General features: G+C 38.1%; 1 protein-coding gene across 4 annotated transcripts in view; it reads left to right on the forward strand.

The window, feature by feature from the left end:
* Positions 1 to 24363, forward strand: part of asic2 (acid-sensing (proton-gated) ion channel 2) — a 385466-nt gene that overhangs the window by 338063 nt on the left and 23040 nt on the right. For 3 of the 4 annotated variants that reach the window (XM_079611595.1, XM_079611594.1, XM_079611593.1), the window contains 4 exons: positions 14032 to 14182; positions 15779 to 15835; positions 21863 to 22016; positions 24188 to 24279. In XM_079611595.1, the coding sequence (XP_079467721.1) occupies positions 14032 to 14182; positions 15779 to 15835; positions 21863 to 22016; positions 24188 to 24279 (454 nt within the window). The remainder of the gene's footprint in view (positions 1 to 14031; positions 14183 to 15778; positions 15836 to 21862; positions 22017 to 24187; positions 24280 to 24363) is intronic. The other variant, XR_013797479.1, reaches the window with a different exon arrangement.

Genomic DNA, 24363 nt, shown 5'->3' on the forward strand with positions numbered 1-24363 from the left:
GGACAATATCAGGAAGGCTATTCCAGAGTTTAGGAGCTAGATGTGAAAACGCCCTCCCTCCTTTAGTGGACTTAGTTATCCTAGGTACGACCAGAAGCCTCGAATTTAGCGATCTTAAAGAGCGCGATGGAATATATGGCGATAGAAGATCTCTTAAATACACAGGAGCTAAACCATTTAGGGCTTTATATGTCAGTAACAATACTTTGTAATTGATACGGAACTTAATAGGTAACCAGTGTAGAGATGATAAAATTGGTGTTATATGATCATATTTTCTTGACTTAGTAAGAATTCTAGCAGCTGCATTTTGGACTAACTGTAGCTTGTTTAGGGAGGATGCAGGACAACCAGCTAATAAAGCATTACAGTAATCTAGTCTCGAGGTCATGAATGCATGAACTAACTTTTCTGCATCAGAAACTGATAGCATATTACGTAGCTTAGCAATGTTTCTAAGGTGGAAAAAGGCTGTTCTTGTGACATTTGAAATATGATTTTCAAAAGACAAGTTGCGGTCTAGTATAACACCCAGGTCTTTTACTGTAGAGGATAAAGTAACAGGACGTCCATCTAGATTAAGGTTGTATTGTAAGAGGTTTTGTGGGCAGTTTTTTGGACCAATCAGTAATACCTCCGTTTTATCTGAATTTAATAGAAGAAAATTACACGTCATCCAATATTTTATATCTTTAACACACTCTGTCATTTTAGATAATTTAGTGTTATCATCTGGTCTAGATGAAATATATAATTGAGTGTCATCGGCATAACAGTGGAAACTTATTCCATGTTTTCTTATAATATTACCAAGTGGCAGCATATAAATTGAGAATAGCAGGGGGCCTAATACAGATCCCTGCGGCACTCCATAATTTACTGACGTTATCTTTGATTTTTCCCCATTTAAATGGACAAAATGGTAACGGTCTGATAGGTACGATCTAAACCAGCTTAATGCCTGTCCCTGAACACCAGTGTAATTTTGAAGTCGATCTAAGAGTATTTTATGATCTATAGTGTCAAACGCAGCACTAAGATCGAGTAAAACTAGTATTGAGATACAGCCTTGGTCAGAAGCTAAAAGTAAATCATTTGTAATTTTAACCAGCGCAGTTTCTGTGCTATGATGTGGCCTGAATCCAGACTGAAACTTTTCATAGATATCGTTTTCTTGCAAGAAAGAGCACAATTGAGCGGACACAACTTTTTCTAGTATTTTAGACATAAATGGAAGATTTGAAATGGGTCTGTAATTTGCTAGGTTATTTGGATCTAATTGTGGTTTTTTAATAAGAGGTTTTATAACTGCCAGCTTGAATGTTTTTGGAACATGTCCTAAAGATAGAGACGAGTTAATAATATTGAGAAGAGGCTCTTCCACTACAGGTAACACTTCTTTCAGTAGTTTAGTGGGTATTGGATCTAATAAACATGTTGTTGGTTTAGATGCAGTGATAAGTTTATTTAGCTCTTCCTGTCCTATAGTTGTAAAGCGCTGTAGTTGTTCTTGAGGGGCGATAATTGAGGCTGAATCATAAGACGCTGTCAAAGATTGTACATTTACAATTGTGTTTCTGATGCTTTCTATTTTCTCAGTGAAGAAATTCATGAAATCATTACTATTAAAATGTAACGGAATATTTTGTTCAGGTGATGTCTGTTTATTTGTTAATCTAGCCACAGTGTTAAATAAAAACCTTGGATTGTTTTTGTTATTTTCTATTAGTTTGCGGAGATGCTCAGCCCTGGCTGCTTTTAGAGCCTTTTTATAACGTGACATACTGTCTTTCCACGCGATTCTAAAGACCTCTAAATTAGTTTGTTTCCATTTGCGCTCTAAGTTACGAGTTTTTCTCTTGATAACATGCGTAGCACTGTTGTACCATGGTGCTTTAGTTTTCTCTCTAACCTTTTTTAATCTAATTGGTGCAACAGCTTCTAATGTACTAGAGAAAATGATGCTCATACTGCTAGTCATTTCCTCTAGCTCATCTGTTAGTTTGGGTTCACTGAGGAGCGGAGATAGATCAGGTAAGCTATTCAAGAATCTATCTATAGTAGTTGGAAGGATTGTTCTGCCAACAAACGTGGATCTACGTTTAAATGTCATTTTGGTGATCAAAGATCAAAAAGTTTTAAAGGATAAAATTATTGATTACACTGGGATTTTAAAAGACCATTAAATGGTGTGTGTGTGTGTGTGTGTGTGTGTGCGAGGTGAGAGTCTGTGCATACCATTGAATTTTTTGAAGCCCTTTGACTTAGAAATTGACTACTCACTGACTATGACATCTACTCCACTCATATCTACTCTTTTGTGCTCTCCACTTTGTTTTAATCTGTCTTTGTTGTGCTGATGCTGTGAAGCTGTAATATCTCTGTGACCTTGCTGGCAGTTTGACGACCGTTTGTTTGCAATCATTTTCACTGAGTCAGAGTTTCACCACAGTGAGCGGAAAGCAAGCCGTATGATTTGCATCTTTAATAATGGTTGGTTTAAAGGTGCATTTGTTTAGTGCTAATTTAAAAAGTTGTACACATTAAGAAATATGCTATTGTTTTGTGAAGAGTCATCTGAATGGTATACATTCACTTGCGATGAAGACTGTACGTTTAATACTTTTCTATAAAAACTGTTTTAATTATGTATTACGCAAGTCAACCCATATAAACGTCAGAGAAAATTCATCATGCTCAATGGCTGCCGCCACTGTAGATATTCTAGTGTAGTTTGGTGACGCCAGGAGGGGAAATTAGACAATCGACTACAGTGTAAAAAAAAAGATGTAAATAAAACTTGATTGGAATACATTTTACAAAACATCTTCCTATTTCAAAATGTCATGTTTAACTCAATGTGTTACTTCACATTTGTAATAAGTTGTGAAATCTGCTAGCAGTTTCTAGATGCAAAACTTCCCCTTACTGTATATTGGCACCGGATTACTTAAATCAGTAATATATCCTATACTAAACCTAAACTAATCTTGACAAACTATATATCATTTGAAAGCTTACAATCTCTAGTTTACATATTTGGTGACTGATATTTTTCAAAATAAATTACAGATAATATATTGTATGGGCTGAAATGTCAACTAGTGAAAAAGTTTGGTACTGCGCCTAAAATTTGAAACACAACTTGTTCAGATTTTTGGCTTTGATTTTTTTTGCATTTTTAGAGTCCTCTAGGTTTTGAAAATATATATTTTATATAAAATATGAATAATAAAATTTTTAACATTATACATTTTCATAAACTCAAACTTCTATAACTTTTTTTCTGTTTAACTTCCTTAATTTATTTAACTTCTACAAAAATCTGCCAAATGTCTTCTTTAAAACAAGACCAATCTTACCTATATTCCAAAGCATTCCTGAATTACAACCATTTAAGATCGGAATGTGCATTTTCATGTCTATTTAAAAAAAGTTGGGTGCCGCTTGTAAATCGTACACCAATTTTGTCAGTGTATACATACACTTATTATCATGCTTTACCAGCAGAGACAATGGGTGAGTGTGTGGCTGTAGAAGCAGAAAAGCTCTAAAGCCAGAAGACAGAAAGATTGAGAAAAAAGTAGTGATTCCCAAGTTGCTTCTTTTTTGTTGGACAGGTAAGAGAATTAATTGTGTAAACTGCTCTCTAATATCAGTTACATTTACATAAAACTTAGAGACGAGTGGTCCACATCAATAGATGGCTGTGCTGCATCTAATGCCATTGTGGTATCGGTACACAAATAACAGTGATGCTAACACTGGCAAAAAAAAAACTGGCCAACCGTTCCGTATAATACAGAATTGTCCCGTATTAAGGCATCAATAAAGCGTTCTGAATGCAAGCCAGACAGAATGTAGTTTATCCCGTTCACGAAGGCGTATGCAAAAGAAAGTCTAGACCATACTAACAACAAACTCTAAATTGAGAATGGAATGCTTTAAGACCCTGCAATATATAAAGATATACACCGTAAGCACATATTATGAATGACCCAACTGGCTAAGTAATAATGATTATTTTTAAACAATGCAAGTCACAGAACAAGATGCCACATCATATTTTAGGTTACTACATGTTTATTTGGTGCTTCCTTATTGCTGATTGTGCTTATGGATGATTACTGGTTTTGTTTAATTGTGCTAATTGTTATGTTTAGTTGGCTGTTAAACTGAAATACAGGCTAATGACAGTGTGCTAGTAATCTCAGGCCTTTAGTTAATTGCATCTGTCTGGTCATGGTAACCCCAAAAGTGTTTAAAGCTGTTGTGGATTATACATATGCAGCTGGTGTTTCTGTCAGAGATTTTACAGTCTGCACCCTCCCTGCTGTTATCTGAGAGCGTAAGGGTGGTGTTCACTTATCTGCTGTAGTGTCCAGGTTAGGGAGGGTATCAACATCTCTCCTCTGGGCTGCTTTTATCTGTCAAGGCCTCCTGCTCTCTTACCCTGCTCTCTCTCTCTCTCTCTCTCTCTCTCTCTATATATATATATATATATATATATATACACACACACAGGTTTATGGTCCTACAGCACTTTTTAGATAGGCTATTCATTCAGCAAAACAATTAAATCGTGAAATATAATTTAGAATAATCAATTTCTATCCATTAAGGCAAGGTTCCTGGATATTTATCTTGTCACCCTACTCAACTTATCCCTAAAATCAGAGTGAAATGATGAATAACTCTTTGTAGAAGCACTTAGTTGTAAGCCTAATCTTGACACAAACTGTAATCTGTATGTGCGAGTGATTTACAAAGACTAAAACATCCAAAACACCCAAAAAGCTCTCATTCACTGAAAGTCACAAAATATGCGATGCACGCACATCCAAAGCTAGTACAAATGCTTGACTGAAATAACAATGGGAAAACATAGTTACATACTAGAAATGTGAAAGGTATACTGTATATAGGCTATATATATATGTGTGTGTGTGTGTGTGTGGAAATCTCCTAGACTACTAATTGCATGTCTCTTGTAGCACAATCTTTCTTCTCACTTTAAAGTCAAATAAAATCGTGTCCATTTCATGTAGAACAGCTAAATTATTGCTGGTTCATAAACAATACACACTGACATGCTGAACAAATATATACTCCTGCACTAATGCAATCAGGCACTTTATTATGAACAAAAAGTCTGTACCATGGGTGTCAGTGAGGACGCAATGATGTGAAAGGAGGCATTGATGTGTTACTGTGGATGCAGTATTGCGTTGATGTATTCATCTGTGTGAAGTAGTAAACATTATTTTAATATTCATAATTAAACTTCTCTTAACTTTAATTGCCTCTGCGTTTCCACTTACACTGCACTGCATTTATTTGAACAAAATATAGTGAAATATTACAGTTTAAAATAACTGTTTTCTATTTGATTTATATTTTAAAAAATATAATTTATTCCTAATATGGTAAAGCTGATCTTTTTTAGCATCATTAGTCCAGTCTTCAGTGTCACATGATCCTTCTGAAATCATTATAATATGATAATATATATATTTTTTCAATTTATTACAGCCTTGATGATTAAAAGTATTGATTACAAAAATAAAAATAAAAAACTGACCCCAAACTTTTGAACGCTATGTTCCATTGCCTGTCGTCCAGATTCACTCTCTTCTGTATGAGTATTGTTGGGGAACACAACAAGATGTTTGATAGTATCTTTGATGAGACTGGACATGGTTGTAAAAAAAAAACAGATCAGTGGAAATATTAAACTAAGTTGCCAGCACTTGTAACCCTCCCTGTTGAGCCTTACAAGATTAGCATTTTTTTCTCTGAAACCATTTGTTATAAACTTGGTTTTGACAACTAGGCTGGCCCACTGGGAAAAGTCCCAGTGCTCTTTATTGCTAGTCCACCCTGTGTGTCAGGGAGACCCTTTAACAACACATTTATTTATTGTTGTTTTCTCAGGCCTGGTTGTCCCTCGGGATATTTCTAGATGCTACAAATCTCACATCAGCTTTCTTCTAAGAGTAAAACACAGATTTTAATTGGGGAACATTAATTGAATTTCTTTTGATAATAACAGTCTCTGACTGATTGATATTTTGGGAATGGCATCTCAATCACTTCCAGCATGCACTGAGAGCATAATCTGTCCTCACATGTTGTCGAAATATGTCTTGACTTTTCATTACCAAAATGTAATTTGGGTCGACGGTGTTATTTAATGTTTTGATCATTCTTGTCAAGAGAGTACAGATAGGCAGCATTAATTAGGGGAATTTACATTAACATATCTTATATGGGATTAATATTTACAGCAAAATAAATTTGGCAAAAAAAAAAAAAATCACTAGATTTTGGAGAAAATGTTCTGGATTTGTTTTTAAATATCCTCTGACCAGGAGGGTGTATCTCCAACTAATGATCATTAACCCTGATGTCCTAGCCAGGGGCTGTAATGACTCGCTGATGCAGTGTTGCAAGAAACCCATTAAGAGAGACCCAGAGAGAAGGAGAAAGAGAACAAACAAGGTGAATGCCAATTTCTGAAGTCATGCAATATGAATGCAGCTAGTGCTGTGAGTTGCAATGGCTTTTCATTTGATTGAAGAGTCTTGAGTTCACAGATTTAGTCTGAATGACATTTTCTTCTCAGAAATGTCATTTTCATTCCTCTCTTCTAGCTTCGTCTCAACTGGGAGATCTGTAAATTTAGCACTGGTTAATTTTTTTAACTTTAGGCCCATAGGACCCGCAAAATATTTTTCCACTCTCTTCTGTCTATCTCAAACCTCGCTCCTCCATTTGAGAGCGTCTCTCTGCCAGTAAATATGCTAAATTAGGTCTTCAAACTAGTTTTGAAGATACAAACTGTCATTCCCAGCATTTCATTATAATAAATGCTGGGAAATCATGGTCTCTAAGTCACATGATAAATATGCTTTAGAGAATAAACATTGCTTTCAGGTTTTATCAGTTCAGTCTGTGTTAACGTATGGCATGAATCGAGTTTAAACATATTTTATTGCATAAGTATTTGATACATCAGAAAAGCAGAACTTAATATTTGGTACAGAAATCTTTGTTTGCAATTACGATTGCGATTTTTGCCCACTCCTCCATACAGACCTTCTCCAGATCCTTCAGGTTTCGGGGCTGTCGCTGGGCAATACGGACTTTCAGCTTCCTCCAAAGATTTTCTATTGGGTTCAGGTCTGGAGACTGGCTAGGCCACTCCAGGACCTTGAGATGCTTCTTACGGAGCCACTTCTTAGTCGCCCTGGCTGTGTTTCGGGTCGTTGTCATGCTGGAAGACCCAGCCACGACCCATCTTCAATGATCTTACTGAGGGAAGAAGGTTGTTGGCCAAGATCTTGCGATATATGGCCCCATCCATCTTCCCCTCAATACGGTGCAGTCATCCTGTCCCCTTTGCAGAAAAGCATCCCCAAAGATGGATGTTTCCACCTCCATGCTTCACGGTTGGGGTGGTGTTCTTGGGGTTGTACTCATCCTTCTTCTTCCTCCAAACACGGCGAGTGGAGTTTAGACTAAAAAGCTCTATTTTTGTCTCATCAGACCACATGACCTTCTCCCATTCCTCCTTTGGATCATCCATATGGTAATTGGCAAACTTCAGATGGGCCTGGACATGGAAACACCTTTAATAGGAAGAGAAGGTCGAACACCGACCGACACAAAGCCGGTTACTAGGTCACTCTTTAAATGTACGCGATGTAACGGTGCCTTTACGAACCCCATTTCAATGCCCTGAACTAAAATACTAGAGCCACAAAATGAGTATTCCGACAAAGGTAAAAAAATTTCTACCATAAATGAGTGAGCAGCACCGGTATCACGCAACATATTAATTTCCTGCTGATCTTCAAGTTTACCGGTCAGCGAAATTAATCCCTTAAGCACAAATGGACTATAGCCAGACTCAATACAGCCCACACCAGATAAAATCTCAGTATTCGCACTAACAGAATTTACAAACCCCACACTTTTAGAATTAGACGGCTGTTGCTGCTGCTTGCGTTTCAGCGTGAGACAATCTGCAATTACATGCTCTTGCTTATGACAGTAAAAACATTCCCTTACCTCTTTAGATCGCAGGGAATTAGACATCGCACGAGGAAGCTCCAAATGGGTAAACTGAACCGTAGAATTTTTCTCAGAACGTGCTGAACTGAACACGGTTTTATGTGTAAGCACAAACTCATCTGCAAACACAGCTGCTTTCGACAAAGAAATTACTTTCTGTTCGTTCAAGTATACAACAACACGTTCTGGCAAACAGTCTTTAAACTCTTCCAACAAAATTAACTCTCTTAAGGAATTAAAATCTGTCAGTTTACTCGCAGTACACCATTTGTCAAAAAGATTGCCCTTTTCTCGAGCAAACTCAACGAAAGTCTGACTGGGAAGCTTTTTGTGGTTTCTAAACCGCTGTCTGTACGCTTCGGGTACTAGCTCATATGCGCGAAGAATGGCAGATTTAACAATGTCATATTGTAAGCTTTCTTCTAATGACAGCGTTGAACAAACCTCCTGAGCCTTACCAATTAGTTTACACTGAAGTAAGATGGACCATACATCTTTGGGCCAACGGAGGGAAGATGCAATACGCTCGAAGGCACTAAAATACGTATCTACCTCCGTTTCCCTAAATGGAGGCACTAAAGCAATATGCTTGCTAACGTCGAAGGTCGGAGATGGATCTACCATCGGAGCCGCAACGGAAACCTTAGCACGGGCGGGCCGCACAGCTGATCCAGGGGCCGCTTTTAATGCCTCTAGCTCAATCTGTCGCAGCTTCACCTCTTTATCGGCTTCAGCTTCAAGCCTGCGTATCTCGAGCTTCAGGTCCAACTCAGCCTGACGCGCATGCGCCCTTTCCAGTGCCTCATACTGTAAACGGGCCAGGCGGATTTTCAAGCGCCCATCCCCAGACCCAATAGAAGCAGGGGAAGACGGATCAAAAGGCGGCAAGTCGGCCTTAGTATCGGCCTCCGCGTCAACCTCGGCAACCGTAATATTTCTCGTAAGAGCTTGCCTCACCACAAAAATTTTATAATGGTCCGCAATCTGCAGCAAATCATCTTTTCTGCAATTATCAAACTCCTCTAAGGAGGGATGCTCAACAAACGACTGTAAATCAAACAAAACCATTTTGACTAACGCTACGAGGTAAACTACCGTCAGCACAACACTACGCATTAGCGTGCAACCCAGCACCAGGCACTCTGCCACCAGCATAAACCATATCCCTCTCAATGTCTTAGAATGGATGTTAAATATCCCGGACGAGCCCCCAATTGTCACGACCCCTGATTGTCCAGGAATTCAGGGGTCCGACATTTTGAAATTTGCATTAAAGAGGAATATATAATAGTCAATCTGCTGAACTAAAACTACCAATCCAAGTCACTGTGCAAAAAGCCAATACCTTTATTCGAAACAAGAAATAAGGTTTTAGGCAAGATTGAAGGAAGACAACATGTATGATAATATATATTCAGAAAACAGTCTTACTGACGGGTCAATAGCCTATAGACAATAAAGAGAAAGAGGGGATGTGGGCATCGCCAAAGAAAATAAAGTAATAAAACCAAACGAAATCTAACTTTTAAATAACCTCTAATCCTAACTAAGAAAATGAGGAAGGAAAACAAATCTCTTCAGCGTCTGTGACGCCCTAACTAAGCTATCCTGACTACCATAAACAAAAGTACATGGAGTGGCAGTCAGCCCTAACCTACTGTACTAGACAATCCAAAACGCTACATGTTGCAATGTATGTCACGTGACATTCTTACCTGTCTGCCTCTTTCAGGACTAGTAACAATGAGAACACTGTATCTCATGTTTACACAAAAACGAAAAGAAACGAAGACCATAAGAACGTACCCATACACTCAAATCAAGGCAACAACATAGACATAATGGTTATAACAAAACGGCAGATAGTTTGTATAATGATATCAACACAAAAAGCCGCGCGGGCTGGAGAACGTCTGGCGTTCTCTTTTGACGGAGGTGGTCTCTTCCCATTGGCGACAGGAATGATTGATGACGTCAGCGCTGATGATGAGTGACAGGCGGTTGGACCAATCACGGGTGCCTGCAAAATGAAAGTAAACGAGAAACGGGGAGAGAAACATAGAAAACACACCCGCACTACAGAGACGTAACAGCTGGCTTGAGCAGGGGGACCTTGCGTGCGCTTTAGGATTTTAATCCATGATGGCGTAGTGTGTTAACTAATGGTTTTCTTTGAGACTGTGGTCCCAGCTCTCTTCAGGTCATTGACCAGGTCCTGCCGTGTAGTTCTGGACTGATCCCTCACCTTCCTCATGATCATTGATGCCCCACGAGGTGAGATCTTGCATGGTGACCCAGGCCGAGGGAGATTGACCATCTTGAACTTCTTCCATTTTCTAATAATTGCTCCAACAGTTGTTGCCTTCTCACCAAGCTGCTTGCCTATTGTCCTGTAGCCCATCCCAGTCTTGTGCAGGTCTACAATGTTATTCCTGATGTCCTTACACAGCTCTCTGGTCTTGGCCATTGTGGAGTGGTTGGAGTCTGTTTGATTGAGTGTGTGGACAGGTGTCTTTATACAGGTAACGAATTCAAACAGGTGCAGTTAATACAGGTAATGAGTGGAGAACAGGAGGGCTTCTTAAAGAAAAACTAACAGGTCTGTGAGAGCTGGAATTCTTACTGGTTGGTAGGTGATCAATAAAATCAAATTAATTATTTAAAAATCATACAATGTGATTTTCTGGATTGTTTTAGATTCCGTCTCTCACAGTTGAAGTGTACCTATGATAAAAAATTACAGACCTCTACATGCTTTGTAAGTAGGAAAACCTGCAAAATCGGCAGTGTATCAAATACTTGTTCTCCCCTAGGTGGAAAGTAATGTCTCTACCTTTAGTGTAAGTTAAGTGTGATTAGAGCAATGAGCTACACACACACACACACACACACACACACACACACACACACACACACACACACACACACAGAGAGAGAGATGCTGGAAAGGAAGGTCAGTATAAAGGGTAGAACATTGTGTTAATCATTAATGAATAATTAACGTAAATGGAACATCAGCATTTTCTCAATTGACTAATGGAATTAAAAAATAATAGCTTATACAATCTTGTAACCTTGTACTGATTTTTAGTAAGAAAAATAAGAACTTATTGTAATGTGTAATAATTAGAGTTGTCAGTGTAACGTTGTATATCCGTATTACAGAATTGTAATCAGAATAAAACAGAATGAAGGGGTCTTGACATGTATTTTTGTCTTAAAATTTAGTAAGACACTGAAAAACTGTTCATTACTTATGTTCAGTGATATAGAAATAATACAGCAAATTATATATTGACCTCTAAATCATTTGTGTTCATTGCTCTCATCTGCCACAATAATGTAATATCTTTGAATTATCTTCATTTGAGGGCTTTTTCTTAGTGATGATCTTTTAAATATTTAAAATATTAAATTAAACTTAAACATATTATAAATATATAAATCTGATTTCTACTATTTCTACTATTTTTGTTATCCTTTGATGTTGGAATTTACTGATGTAATCTTGCATCTTCACGGCTACAAGTAATACACAGATGCAGTGTGATTTTGAGCAAGACTTAATCAAGGCCGTTTTTCATACAGTTCAAAGAGTCTATAGGCTGCAATATTTCTGAAGGCAAGCTGGAGAAATGCAAATGAAGTTAAAGGCTGTTTACTAAAAAACCTGTCATTGAGTTTGTTTTTAAGATATGTTGCGGGAGACTTTTGTCAGTGTCAGATCTGGTTGCTGGGTTTATTTTTGATTCCCGGAGCAGAGGTAAGACGACAGGCCTTTTAAAGTCTTCCCACGCCAACACAGCTTTGATTTTATCTCCACTGACAAATTTCATTTGCCTGTCAGATATCTTTTTTTCCCATCAGCAGCAGTGTGAAATCGGCTCCTCAATCTGTGCCTGATGCTCAGTAGTTTCCAGACGCAGTTGGAAAGAGATTATGTCCCTTCTTATCCTCTCCAAGTCAGCTCATTATTCACATTTGGCTCTTTCAGTCTTAAGGCTGCATTACCCATGATGTCTCCTGTTGAGACTAAATGAAGCTGACCTGCATGGAAGCTTTGGTAATGTATGCTTGGAGAAGTGTGAATGTGGGCAACCTGTTGTTTTGGGGCAGATGGGATCCTCCTCCTCTCCACCTGACATTTCCTGTGCCGTGTCTCTTCCTCTTGTTGTTTACCATCTCTTTTGTCATTCCCTCTTAAATCCTTAATCCCGCTCCATATTTCTCGCTCCCTTGACATTCACGCCCTTCCTTTCCTGTCGCCTTCCCCATCCGTCTGTTGCCAGGTTCACTGAGATGAGAGCCAGTTCAGGGTGTTTGGATTGTGGAGTCTGAGTGTGTTGGAAGTTGTAACACCGTAAGCACTTCTTCCAGTCAGTGGACACATGCCAGCAGGATGCCTGTTTGTTGTGTTTGTGTGAATTCCTTAGACAAAGACCTCTCTAAAAAGAAAAGTTGTAATTATCAAGCGTAGCGTCGGTTCTGGCAGGTCACGTTAGTCAAGCTCACATCAGCTGACTTTCAGCTGATCCACGTCTACCTATAGGAATTCGATGCCTATCACTGTATACATATATAACTCCATCAGTATTATCAGCAGCTATCGCGTTTCTCAGGAGCAAATTACCCTCCTCCCTCCCCAGCTCCCCCTCTCGCCAGTCAGGATTTGGCATTTGAATCAAAATAAATTCTCGAATTATGTTGTACTTTAAAATCTTGAATTAATGATATCTGCAATACATTCATGTTGGTTCTGTTCTGTTTACCCCAAGGGGGGTTATTGCTGCTCTTATCAATGCTAGGCTGCATGGATGCGCAGGGAGTTCTTGCCCAGAACGTAACCACAACGCCGATCCAAACTATATGCTAATTGTCAATCGTATTTGACGATAGTGGCTCTGACAGAAATTATTATCTTGTGATAAATTCATATAATTGGAATTGTTTTGCACAGAACAGAGGGCAGGGACACTGTGCTCTATGTTTGTCAAACTGGAACTAATTGACCCTTTTCCGATGATTGTGATGTGATTATTTAAATGCGCGCTGAGTACTTTTAAAAATAAAAAAATTCTGGATTCTGAAACAACAATGGTTTTGGATTTCATGCTGACAGGCATGGAAACAGCATCACACCAAATGCCAATGTAGAAATATCCAGAGGATAGAAAATGTGTTATTTATTTATTCAGCATGTAACGTGTCCAATAATAGAGGGTAACCTGCAGAGAACCTCATATTTAAACAATAAGAGACTGCATGATCGATTGATGTCAAATGAAAAGCAACAGACCACAGTGGTGGTTATTGTTAAATATTCCCTTAAATCTTATCTTTACTTTGTAACTTTGTAGTTTATGTCTTTTTATATGATAATTGACTTTTTAATGAATTGTACAGCAATTTGGTTCAACTTCAGTCGTTGTTTTGTAAATAAACTTTGACTTGACTTTGACTTGATAGTTAATTTTGTTTTTTACTTGCAGTTTTGAGATGTACCACAAAAATAGAGTAAATTCATGAAGCTGCGTTATGCAGCAGTTTCTGTGAATGATTGTACAGAAAGCAGAAAAGGTCAAACCAGGCATAACTGGACTGTACAGAATATCTGTTTTACTTGCTGAAACAAAGCTCTGATGACACTAATCCAATTAATCTGGCACAATAGTAACTAATAGCAAGTTCTGTCTCCAGTATTGTTATATCAGCCGAGTATCGTTTTCTTTTTTTTGTGTGCAATATGACATCAAAGGGGTAGGAAATTGACTGTGAATGGTTGATGGGCATGATGTTGCTGTATGAAACTAACATTGACCACTGGTGTTGTAAAAAGTATTACCCCAAAATTACTTGTGTAAAAAAGTTGTAAGCACTAAAACCTCTGTTCTGTAACTCACCTACACTGTTACATGTGAATGTGAATCATGCTAACAATCCTCTCTCCTCTTTTAGCTGACGTACCTTCCTCCTCCGTGGGGCGAGTGTGTGTCCAGAGCCCTGGACTCGGGCCTCTTTCAGGTGTACAGCGTGTCTGCCTGCCGTATCGAGTGTGAAACGCGATACATTGTAGAGAACTGCAACTGCAGGATGGTCTACATGCCTGGTACGTCCCAACCTAGCAGTGCTTGAAACTTTATACTTTATACCTCTTTCTTTATACTCATCCATTTACTTTAAATGCATCCTCTGCATTTTAGTTTTCAATTTTAGAATTAATTATCAGGATTTTACACAAAATATTGTCAAAGCGCCAATGATAAAAATGTGACAAAAAGATGTCTGTGATGACAAATTAAAAAGAAAATGTATACAAAAAATTATAACTGCAATCTTCATTAAATAAATAAATAAAATAATTGCCCTGTAATGTCCTCTCATAAAGTTGGTCCAAGTCTACCAGTAAAATAGTGAATATGGTGTTCAAAGCAGTTAGTGTTTACATACATATGTCATAGAAATAAATGACAGCTTTTGTGAACAGATCCAACCTTTTATTAATGTAATCAGAAGGAAGACATGATGAAGACGTCACTTATAATGTCTGTGACTGAATAGTAAGGACAAATAGAGTTTGTACTGTCAATCACGAAACCTGTAGGGACCCTGTTTCCATCTTGTCTGTATAAACCCCTGTCTAAGGTCTTTAATTCTTGATGAACAGTTAGCCAATGAGGTCAGATTTCATGCTCATAGATACCATGAGGTTGTGTGTTGTGATAACTTAATGCCTTGTGGCATTTGTGGTTTGCATTTGGCAGTCCAGTTTTGCTGGCTGAACTTGTTTAGGAGAGGTCAGAATATAGAAAAGAATTCATTTTTCTGTGGGTCAAAGGTGGTTTGGAACAAGCCCACAAACTGACAGCAAGGGCTTATAAGCAGGAGCCATGGCATATTGTGTAATTTGAAAAGTGTGGAAGAGCTCTTCCCAAAATAGTCTTCAGAAACATTCAGTTTTAATTTAATTTCACTGATAAAATGGTAATTTTGGCCCATTGATAAATAGTCACATTTAACTGTCGCTAAATGGTCTTTTTAAAGACGTAATATATTTCCAAGATTTCATAATATGATTTCATGAACTTCTCATTGTTACTCAGTGCCCTTTATGTCCTGTTCTTAACGCCAATTTATGCTGCCCCGTAATAGCTGATATTTAAAGTTAGTGCTGCTGCAGTAGATTTCTTTGTCAACTGGTCTCTTTTAATGACACTATATAGTCTCCATTTGCACAATTTTCTAAATTTTTAATCAAATAAAATTGCACTTTTTTTATCATAAAGTTTCTCTATTAATTCTAACCCATAAGTGCCAACCTCAGCCTCTTGCTACTTCAGTTGGTGCTCGAGACAGAACAATTATCTCATAGATGATTAGTCCTTCATTCACACAGGCGCCCTGCTCTAATAATGTAATTATAGATTCATTAACTGATTGTGATTGGCCTGTGATGTACATTCGGGATACATCTGATATATTTTGAGCAGTGTAGACACGTACAATTCTCTCTTGCATGCGCAGTGCGCACACACACATGCACTCACAGTTGTTTATTTCCTTGTCATATTGAGTTTGGCTGGGTGAAGGTTGGGTCTGTTTTCCTCCTATTAAGAACACAATATCAGTGTTTCATTATTAATTTAAGAAGGCTGAATAATAAATAAACTTTTTCTTTTTTCTTTTTTTCTTTATATGTTTCTAGGCGATTCTCCGTTCTGCACTCCTGAACAGTATAAGGACTGTGCTGAACCTGCTCTGGGTGAGTGCGATCTTCACACACACACACACACACACACACACACACACACACACACACACACACACACACACACACACACACACACACACACACACACACACACACACACACACACACACACACACACACACACACACACACACGTTGTGTTTTATGGAGACTCTCCATAGGTGTAATGGTTTTTATACTGTAGGAACTGTATATTCTATCCCTTTACACTAACCCTACCCCTAACCCTACCCATCACAGAAACATTTCTGCAATTTTAAATTTTCATAAAAACTTCACTTAGTATGATTTATAAGCTGTTTTCCCTCACGTGGACCAAAACATTTCATTTTGGACATTTTGTCCCCATAATGCTGGGTTTATAAGGCCACACACACCATGTGTTGCACCCATTTTGTGCACCCATGGGCGTGCTGGTCTAAAAACAAGGTGTGTTCAGGCGCATAGTTGCATTGCTATTTTGAAGAAATACGCCATTGACCAACTGAAACCTGGTCTAAAGTCAATGGTGTGCTATTTTTTTTGTTATTTAAAGGGCGCGTTATGTGCGCCAATAGGCGGGTCCACAACGTGCTTACACTCTGCTTATTACACACACAGGGATGCGCAGCAGCACACAAACATGCCAAATAAAAATAAAAGGATTACAATGTAAAAGATTATTATTGTGTACATAAAGATATGGTGGAATCCGGCTTGTCCCGTAGATGGTCTGTTTGCGTGTTTTAACCTTGCGCACGAGTAGCTCTCTGGAGATGCGCGTGTTCAGTCTTTCCATTTGCAAATTGCGGCATGTACATAAATAGCAATCCGCATGGCGTGAGCGCATCTGGCTTTTGGGAATGGGAGATGAGACACTTTACGCCCAAAACACACCCATTACTCATTAAGAGAATAGGGACAACCCTTTAAGACCATGCGCTTAGATCGTTAAAATAGGGCCCTTTGTTTGCCAGTCCATATTAAAATGAATATAAAAATAACAATTTAATTCAGTAATATCTATTTGACTGCACTGACTCTATTGGATGTAAATAAAACTTGAACTCAATTGAGTTGGATAATGACAATATTGTCTTCTGTAGAGCTGCTTTAAACCTGAAATTGAATAGGTTTGATAATTGATGAGCTCTGCAATATTGACACTGTTATTGAACTAAACTGAATCAACATTGAACTGACTTCAGCTGAAAATCACTCTATTGCCTTCTGTAGAGCTGCAGCTGAATTGAACTCGTTCCATAATTTATGTTGCACTGTTATTGATCTGAACTGAGTTGAGCAGAATAATGACACTTTTGTCTTGTGTAGAGCTGCTTTACAGCTAAAATGGACGTTTGTTTCATAATTGATTAATTTTGCAACATCAACACTGTTGTTTTGATGTGTTGCTAAATCCGTGTGTATTTGACATATTTTCTCATCAGTGAGACGGGCTGAACAAATAAAGTGTGTTTTGAATCCTGATGTATTACTAGGCTCATTTTCATTCATCTAACACACTACTGGGCCACAAAAAACATACGCGCAAGTTTCTGTTCAACAGGCCTTCATGATACCACTGACCCTCCACAAACCCTCCACAAAATTCAATTACATTGAAAAAAACCCTCATGAAAACAGCAGCCATCGTCCCTCTTTCATTCTCTGCCCCGCATCTTCCTCCTCTGTAGCTGTGTTTTGTTCTTAAGTAGCATCCGTAAGCGTAAAGAGGATAAAAGGGCAAACGGTAGAACAAAAAGTTAAATAAATATAATAGGACACATCTGTTTGTTTTATATGTGTGATTTTGTAGTGGGTGGCAGTAGACTTTAGACATCAGAATGTATTATCTGTAATCTTCACCAGCTTCACCAAATTAGACTATATTAACTCTGGAGAAACTTTGAAAGTATGCCTCAGTTCTCTCTCAAAATAATTGCAATTTTCTTCACAGATCTTGACTCTTCTTGACACAGGGACCAACTTTATTGAACTTTAAATTCCCTTATGAACTTGCTCAAATGAAGTCATTATTTTGGAAATGTATTCAGGGAAAACAAAGACTTTTTTTTGTGCACCGTCTCTACCGACAGAATGCATTCTGGCCCTCATTAACTCCCTCTCTACGTACCATCTGACAGTATATACCAAACATAATAAGCAAGTTGGCTCCATGTTCACTAATTATCTTCCACTAATGAAGAAATTCAAATTAGAGCATAGCTAGGACTGTGCATTTTCGAACTGTTCAGGTATTCAGCACACAAACTGTTTCCAAAGACTTCCTTGGGTTGTTAACATGTCTAATTTCACACATTTTTACCTTTTAGAGTTCTGTGTGCACAACCATCCGAGACAAAGCCAATTTTAGATGAAGAGAGGCAGAATTTCAAACCATTGGAAAATTGTTAGTGGGATAGCTCTAACCTCAATTGACAAGTAAAGGCACAGCACAAGAGCTTGCACAGCTTGTCTAAAACTTCAGCTGCTGGCTTCAAAATGCTTGACAGCTGGTTCCTATCTTTTGGCAAAGTGGAGAGGAAATTATCACCAACACCAACTTTCTGTTCACAGCACTCCGAGGAGGGAAGAAATGTGTACTTTCAGTTTCACCAGTCCAGAACATTATGCAGATGAAAACATGTAGACACACTCTAAAAAATGCTGGGTTGTTTCAACCCAATTTTGGGTAAAATATGGACAAACCCAAACGTTGGGTTAAAAATGTAATTTAAAAATTCAACCCAACTGCTGGGTTTGTCCATATTTTACCCAAAATTGGGTTGAAACAACCCAGCATTTTTTAGAGTGCATGAATGAGAAATATTAGAATGGAAATAAAGGATCCTCTCAAATGTTTGAGATAATTGAGATGACAATGACATGGAACACTCAGGGACAGAATAATATTACTTGCAGGATGTTTATCAAGACATGTTCAGAATTGAATAATAATATACTGCTTCCTGCACACTGTGTACTATACTACCGATCAAAGCAAGCGGGATTTATGTTCACAGAAGCGCGAGCGAATCCCAACGCGACGCTTCACGAGATAAGGGGCAGATGGCTAAACTAAACAGCTGTTTTACGATAGAAGTTTGAAACGACCGACATAAATAATCAGTTTGCAAAGACTTTATCAATCAAAGCTCAGCTTCAGGAAGGGAGATTTACAGGTAAAGATAGAGACTGAGAGAAGAAGAATGAGAGAAGGATATGGAGATGAGAGAGGAGAGCAGGTAGAGGAAGAGCCTATTGCATACTGTGCCCAGAATGAGAATAACTTTATTACAATGGATTCCTATTTAACAGATATACATATGTTCTTTGCCAGTGACAGTGGAACAGTGGACAGATCACTTTTTGGCACCTCTGTTATAAAACCCTGTGTACGGCTATTGCACTGAATAGAAAATGATGTATTTGAAAAATACAATGAATTACAAGGCTGTACAGAACAGTGCACTATTGCAAACTTATATAGGCTACTGGGGGGTTAATTAGCTACATTATTCTAATATAGTCAGTCGGGAACTAAAGTGGGCCGGTCTAAGGCATGAAACTCCAGGGCTGAAAATGAGTCCCACTCCGACCCTGCTAGTGTGTATAAAAAATGTGGTTACACTTTATTTCGATAGTCCACTTTAGACATTCTACTATAAGTAACTTTGCAACTACATGTGGAATAAGTTGATTTACTTGGTAAAGTTATTTATAGTCTGTAGAATGTCTGTATAGTCTCTAATGACTGCTAGTTGACATGTAGTTGCAAAGTTACTTAGAGATATTAGACAGTCTAAAGTGGACTATTCAAATAAAGTGTCACCAAATAATAATAATATAATCAAAAAAAAATAATAATACTATTTTGCCATTTAAATGCAATTAAAAAAAATATATGTTTTTTGTAGTCCAATCAAAACAAATACTGTGTAAAGAAGGAAATATTTGTGGTCACTGCCAGTGCCAAAACCTGGTTATTATCACATATACTGTAACATAGTATATTTTTTGAAGCTCATGTGGACAATGCAAGTTTGAATCCAACATTTCCGGATCCCATTTTGCCCTCTTTTCTCCATCAATTCCTGTCTTCTCTATACTATACAACGCTATCTCACGACCAATTCGTACAAATTTGTATGAGTGATCTAAAGGTGGCGAATTCGTGCGATTTGTCAAACCCACGTGATGGGTAGGTTTAGGGGCGGGGTCAGGAGTAGGTCATTCGTAAGAATTCATACAAATTTGGCAACTCGTAAAATATGTACGATTTAGCAAAAATCATACAAATTCGTACGAGTGAGGTCATATGAATTGTTACGAATTAGCCACCTCGTAAAATTTGTACGAATTTTTCATGAGATCGGGTTGTACCAGTGTTTCCCAACCCTGCTCCTGAAGGACCCCAAACACTGCACGTTTTCTTTGTCTCCCTAATCAAACACACCTGATTCAGCTCATCAGCTCATTATCACATGGGTTAATGAGCTGATGAGTTGAATCAGGTGTGTTTGATTAGGGAGACAAATAGAACGTGCAGTGTTGGGGATCCTTCAGGAGCAGGGTTTGGGAAACACTATACTATACTATACTATATACTATACTATACTATACTATACTATACTATACTATACTATACTATACTATACTATACTATACTATACTATACACAAAATGCTGAGAGTAAAATAAAGCAGGTTGAGTGGAATGCATTGTCATTGTCTATGGAAAGTCCCCATAAAACATGAAAACGCAACGTGTGTGTGGATGTGTGTGCGTGCGTGCGTGCGTGCGTGTGTGCGTGCGTGCGTGCGTGTGTGTGTGTGTGTGTGTGTGTGTGTGTGTGTGTGTGTGTGTGTGTGATTGAATCCTGTTAATTTGTCTATGAGTGTTTAGAGAAGGTTAAATCTGACTTAATTCTCCAATTAAATGATATGACTTTAGCTTCGTCTCCAGTGGTAGGGTTTGAGAGGGGATTGAAGTGAGGAGAAGAAAGCGAGATGGAGATAGAAAAGGTCAAGGATGGATGCATTTTAAAATGTTTCTGTGAAAGGTCAGATTCCATCTCCAGGTCATGCAAGTTATGAGCTGATTAGAAATCAGAGGAAGGCACAGCCAAGAGCAAAACATTTCAGCCCTGGGCAACAAGCAAGAGGATAGAAAATTATCTCTTTTGTTTCTTTACATGTACAAAAAAGGGAAATAAGAAACAGCATTAAACATTAAGGAGTTGGATATGAAACCCCCATTAACGTCCTGAAAAAATTTCTTTACTGTATATCCAGTAGGGGCTTTATTTGATTCGTATGTGATCCCATTAGGATTCTTTACTTTTGGTTCCAAACTATGATTGGCATTCCAATTCCAATTTCGTACACATACCCTTAGCTCTTTTTAACTAGCAGAGGATGGACTCTTCACCTCACTGAAACATTGAGTCTTAGAGTCTAACTCTAATGAAATCACTTAATGAAAGCTAAATGTCAGCACAAGTATATAAAAAAAATACTTCTTCATACATATTTCACCTGCCAATTAGTTTTTCAGTCAGTTTTTCTAGACTTCTAGCAAGCACTTTGACAGTATGATCCTTGCGGTTTACCAAAATCATTGTGGGTAACATCGTTTTTTGTGGGATTTTTTTTTGCAGTAGCCAATTTCTCTAAAGGTAATCAAAAGTGCAACACATAATATTTTTCGAAGCGTCAAGAGTTGACATCAGCGATTTAAAAGTGTTCTGACAAGGCCAAAAGTTGAATTAAACTCCAACCTGTGTAGGTGTTTGAATGTGTGTGTATGTGAAGACACTGAAAAGACCCTCTATGTGCAGAAAAGGATAAGACGACCTCATGTTCTTTACACTATCAGTTGTTCAAGTCATATATAGAACCCAGTTCAGGAATGCTTCCTGCAGAAAGAACAGACATATATTCTCCATTTCTTCCCTGTACCCTTTCCTGTCTCTCCTCATTCTCATTCTTTTTCTCTTTTCTTTTTCCTCTCTTCTATTCCCTTTTTTGCTCTCTGTAGCTGCTCTTTCAGCAGTTGAAGGCACAAACTGCATCTGCAGAAGCCCCTGTAACATGACTCGATACAACAAAGAGCTTTCCATGGTCAAGATCCCCAGTAAAACCTCTGCCCGCTACCTGGAGAAGAAGTTCAACCGATCTGAGAAATACATCACGTGAGTACGCACCTCATAACCCTTTTAAAAGCCACTTTCCTTTACATCAAAACAGCTTTGAATTCAGCATCCAAAGGTCTCTGAAGTGTTTTTTTTTTTATGTTGCAACTTTACCACTTTCCAAACTTTTTAATTGTAGTCCTCCTAATACTTTTCACAGACTTTAACTTTACCTCATTACTGCCACCAATTCGCAAAATTACCAGTTAATGTACCACCTCATATTCATGATCACAGAGATACGGAGCTTGTTAATGATCACAAGCATGCACTCTTCTGCCAAGGACAAGCTGTGGTGTTATTAGGACTGGGACAAATTTAGAAATTAAGAATTGGCTTTATTTTTTTCACAAGCTTGTATTGAATTGGCCGTAAACCACAGGGTGGTGAAATGATAGGTGAGGGGAGTTACTTAATTGCAATCCAAAGTCACACAACAAATCAGTAAAAACATGAATTGGTGTACAACCGTTCAAAAGAATGCAGTCAGTATGTTTTTGAAAGAAGTCTCTTGTGCTCACCAATGCTTCATTTATTTGATCAAAAATACAATAAAATAACTGTTTTCTATCTGAATACATTTTTAAATGTAATTTATTCCTGTGATGACAAAACCGAGTTTTCAGCATCATTACTCCAGTCTTCAGTGTCACATGATCCTTCAGAAATCATACTAATATGATGGTTTGGTGCTCAAGAAACGTTTATTATTGTAATTATCAATGTTGAAAACATTTGAGATGCTTTAGAATTGTATTCCATTTTAATTTAATTTACTTGAAATTTTTAAATTGTTCAAATACAAATTGAGGAAGTTAATTATAATTGAATTGACAGTTATGAATGGCACACAGGCGTGGTTTTGACACTGTACAGGAGAAAATGGACACTGGATTCTGGGAGAAAGCTTTACTTGTGTCAAATAAACTCCCCATGTGTGTTTGTTCGTAATGTGCGTTTGAAATGTTGCCTCATAGATGTGCTTCTCTACAATAAAAGCAGCTTTAGGACACCAGGACATTTGATGTGGCCCTCAGACATATTTATATCTCCTCCAGACATTTGGCTGACAAGTTGAGAACACTTTTGCTTTGTGTCAGGAAGATTCAGTGAGTTGTTCTTCAATGTAGTGACATATATCACATCCTGTCCATTCATTAGTTCATCGTCATAGCGATAAACTTGTGATTGATGTGTATGAGACGTGGAGCTATTGGGAATACGGTCTCTCTCTCTCTCTCTCTCTCTCTCTCTCTCTCTCTCTCTCTCTCTCTCTCTCTCTCTCTCACTCACACACACACACACACACACACACACACAGAAAGAGAGAGAGAGAGAGAGAGAGAGAGAGAGAGAGAGAGAGAGAGATTCAATTATATTAGCATAAAGTAGACAGAATATCATCACTCTGGTGTCCCACTAGAGAGAGATAAGCTAGACTGCTTCATTTTATGGTGATAGAAAAAAAAAAACTGTTTAACTCCTCCACACATTCACACAAATTATTGGTCATGCCAAGATCATTCATCTCTGCAACATAATAGGAGCGTAATGAATGGTTGAGATAGGTGTGTGTGTGTGTGTGTGTGTGTGTGTGTGTGTGTGTGTGTGTGTGTGTGTGTGTGTGTGTGTGTGTGTGTGTGTGTGTGTGTGTGTGTGTGTGTGTGTGTGTGTGTGTGTGTGTGTGTGTGTGTGTGTGTGTGTGTGTGTGCGTGTGTGCGTGTGTGTGTGCGTGTGTAGAAGCAAAAAGCGCTACTGAGGATAAAACCACTCTTTCATTTAAGTAATCCACTCAGTGCAACTAAAACACCAGTATAACTAACTGACATGATACAAATATGTTGTTGGTCACCATTTCTTTGATCCGAGTTTCTGTTCTAAGCAGCCACAACGTTTTATTGGTCATTTGTTTTTTATTTATGTTGCATCATATTGAGTAGCTCTGCTCACAGTAAAATCTCATTGGTCCAAAGTCCTGCTGTACTTAGCTTAATATGAAGCAACAATAATATTCTACTTTGCAGTGATTGTGTCAGGTTGCACTACATTGTCCAGGTGTTTCGTGTATGACCAGGACAAATGACTTTTTGCGTGAAAGGTTTTTACTGGTTTTGCCATGAACCAAAATATCTGAAATTCAAAGCAGCACTCTTTGTGTTCTGTTGTTGCAGGGACAATATCCTAGTTCTGGATGTGTTCTTTGAAGCTCTGAATTATGAGACCATAGAGCAGAAGAAAGCATATGAGGTTGCAGGTCTTCTAGGTAACACGACATACTGTAGTATGAATACTGTCTCTTTCATCTTTTCTCTTTCTCCATTCCTCTAAATCATAAATATATTTATGT

This window comes from Phoxinus phoxinus (genome assembly GCF_949152265.1).
Source record: "Phoxinus phoxinus genome assembly, chromosome: 1".
Classification (NCBI taxonomy): Eukaryota; Metazoa; Chordata; class Actinopteri; order Cypriniformes; family Leuciscidae; genus Phoxinus; species Phoxinus phoxinus.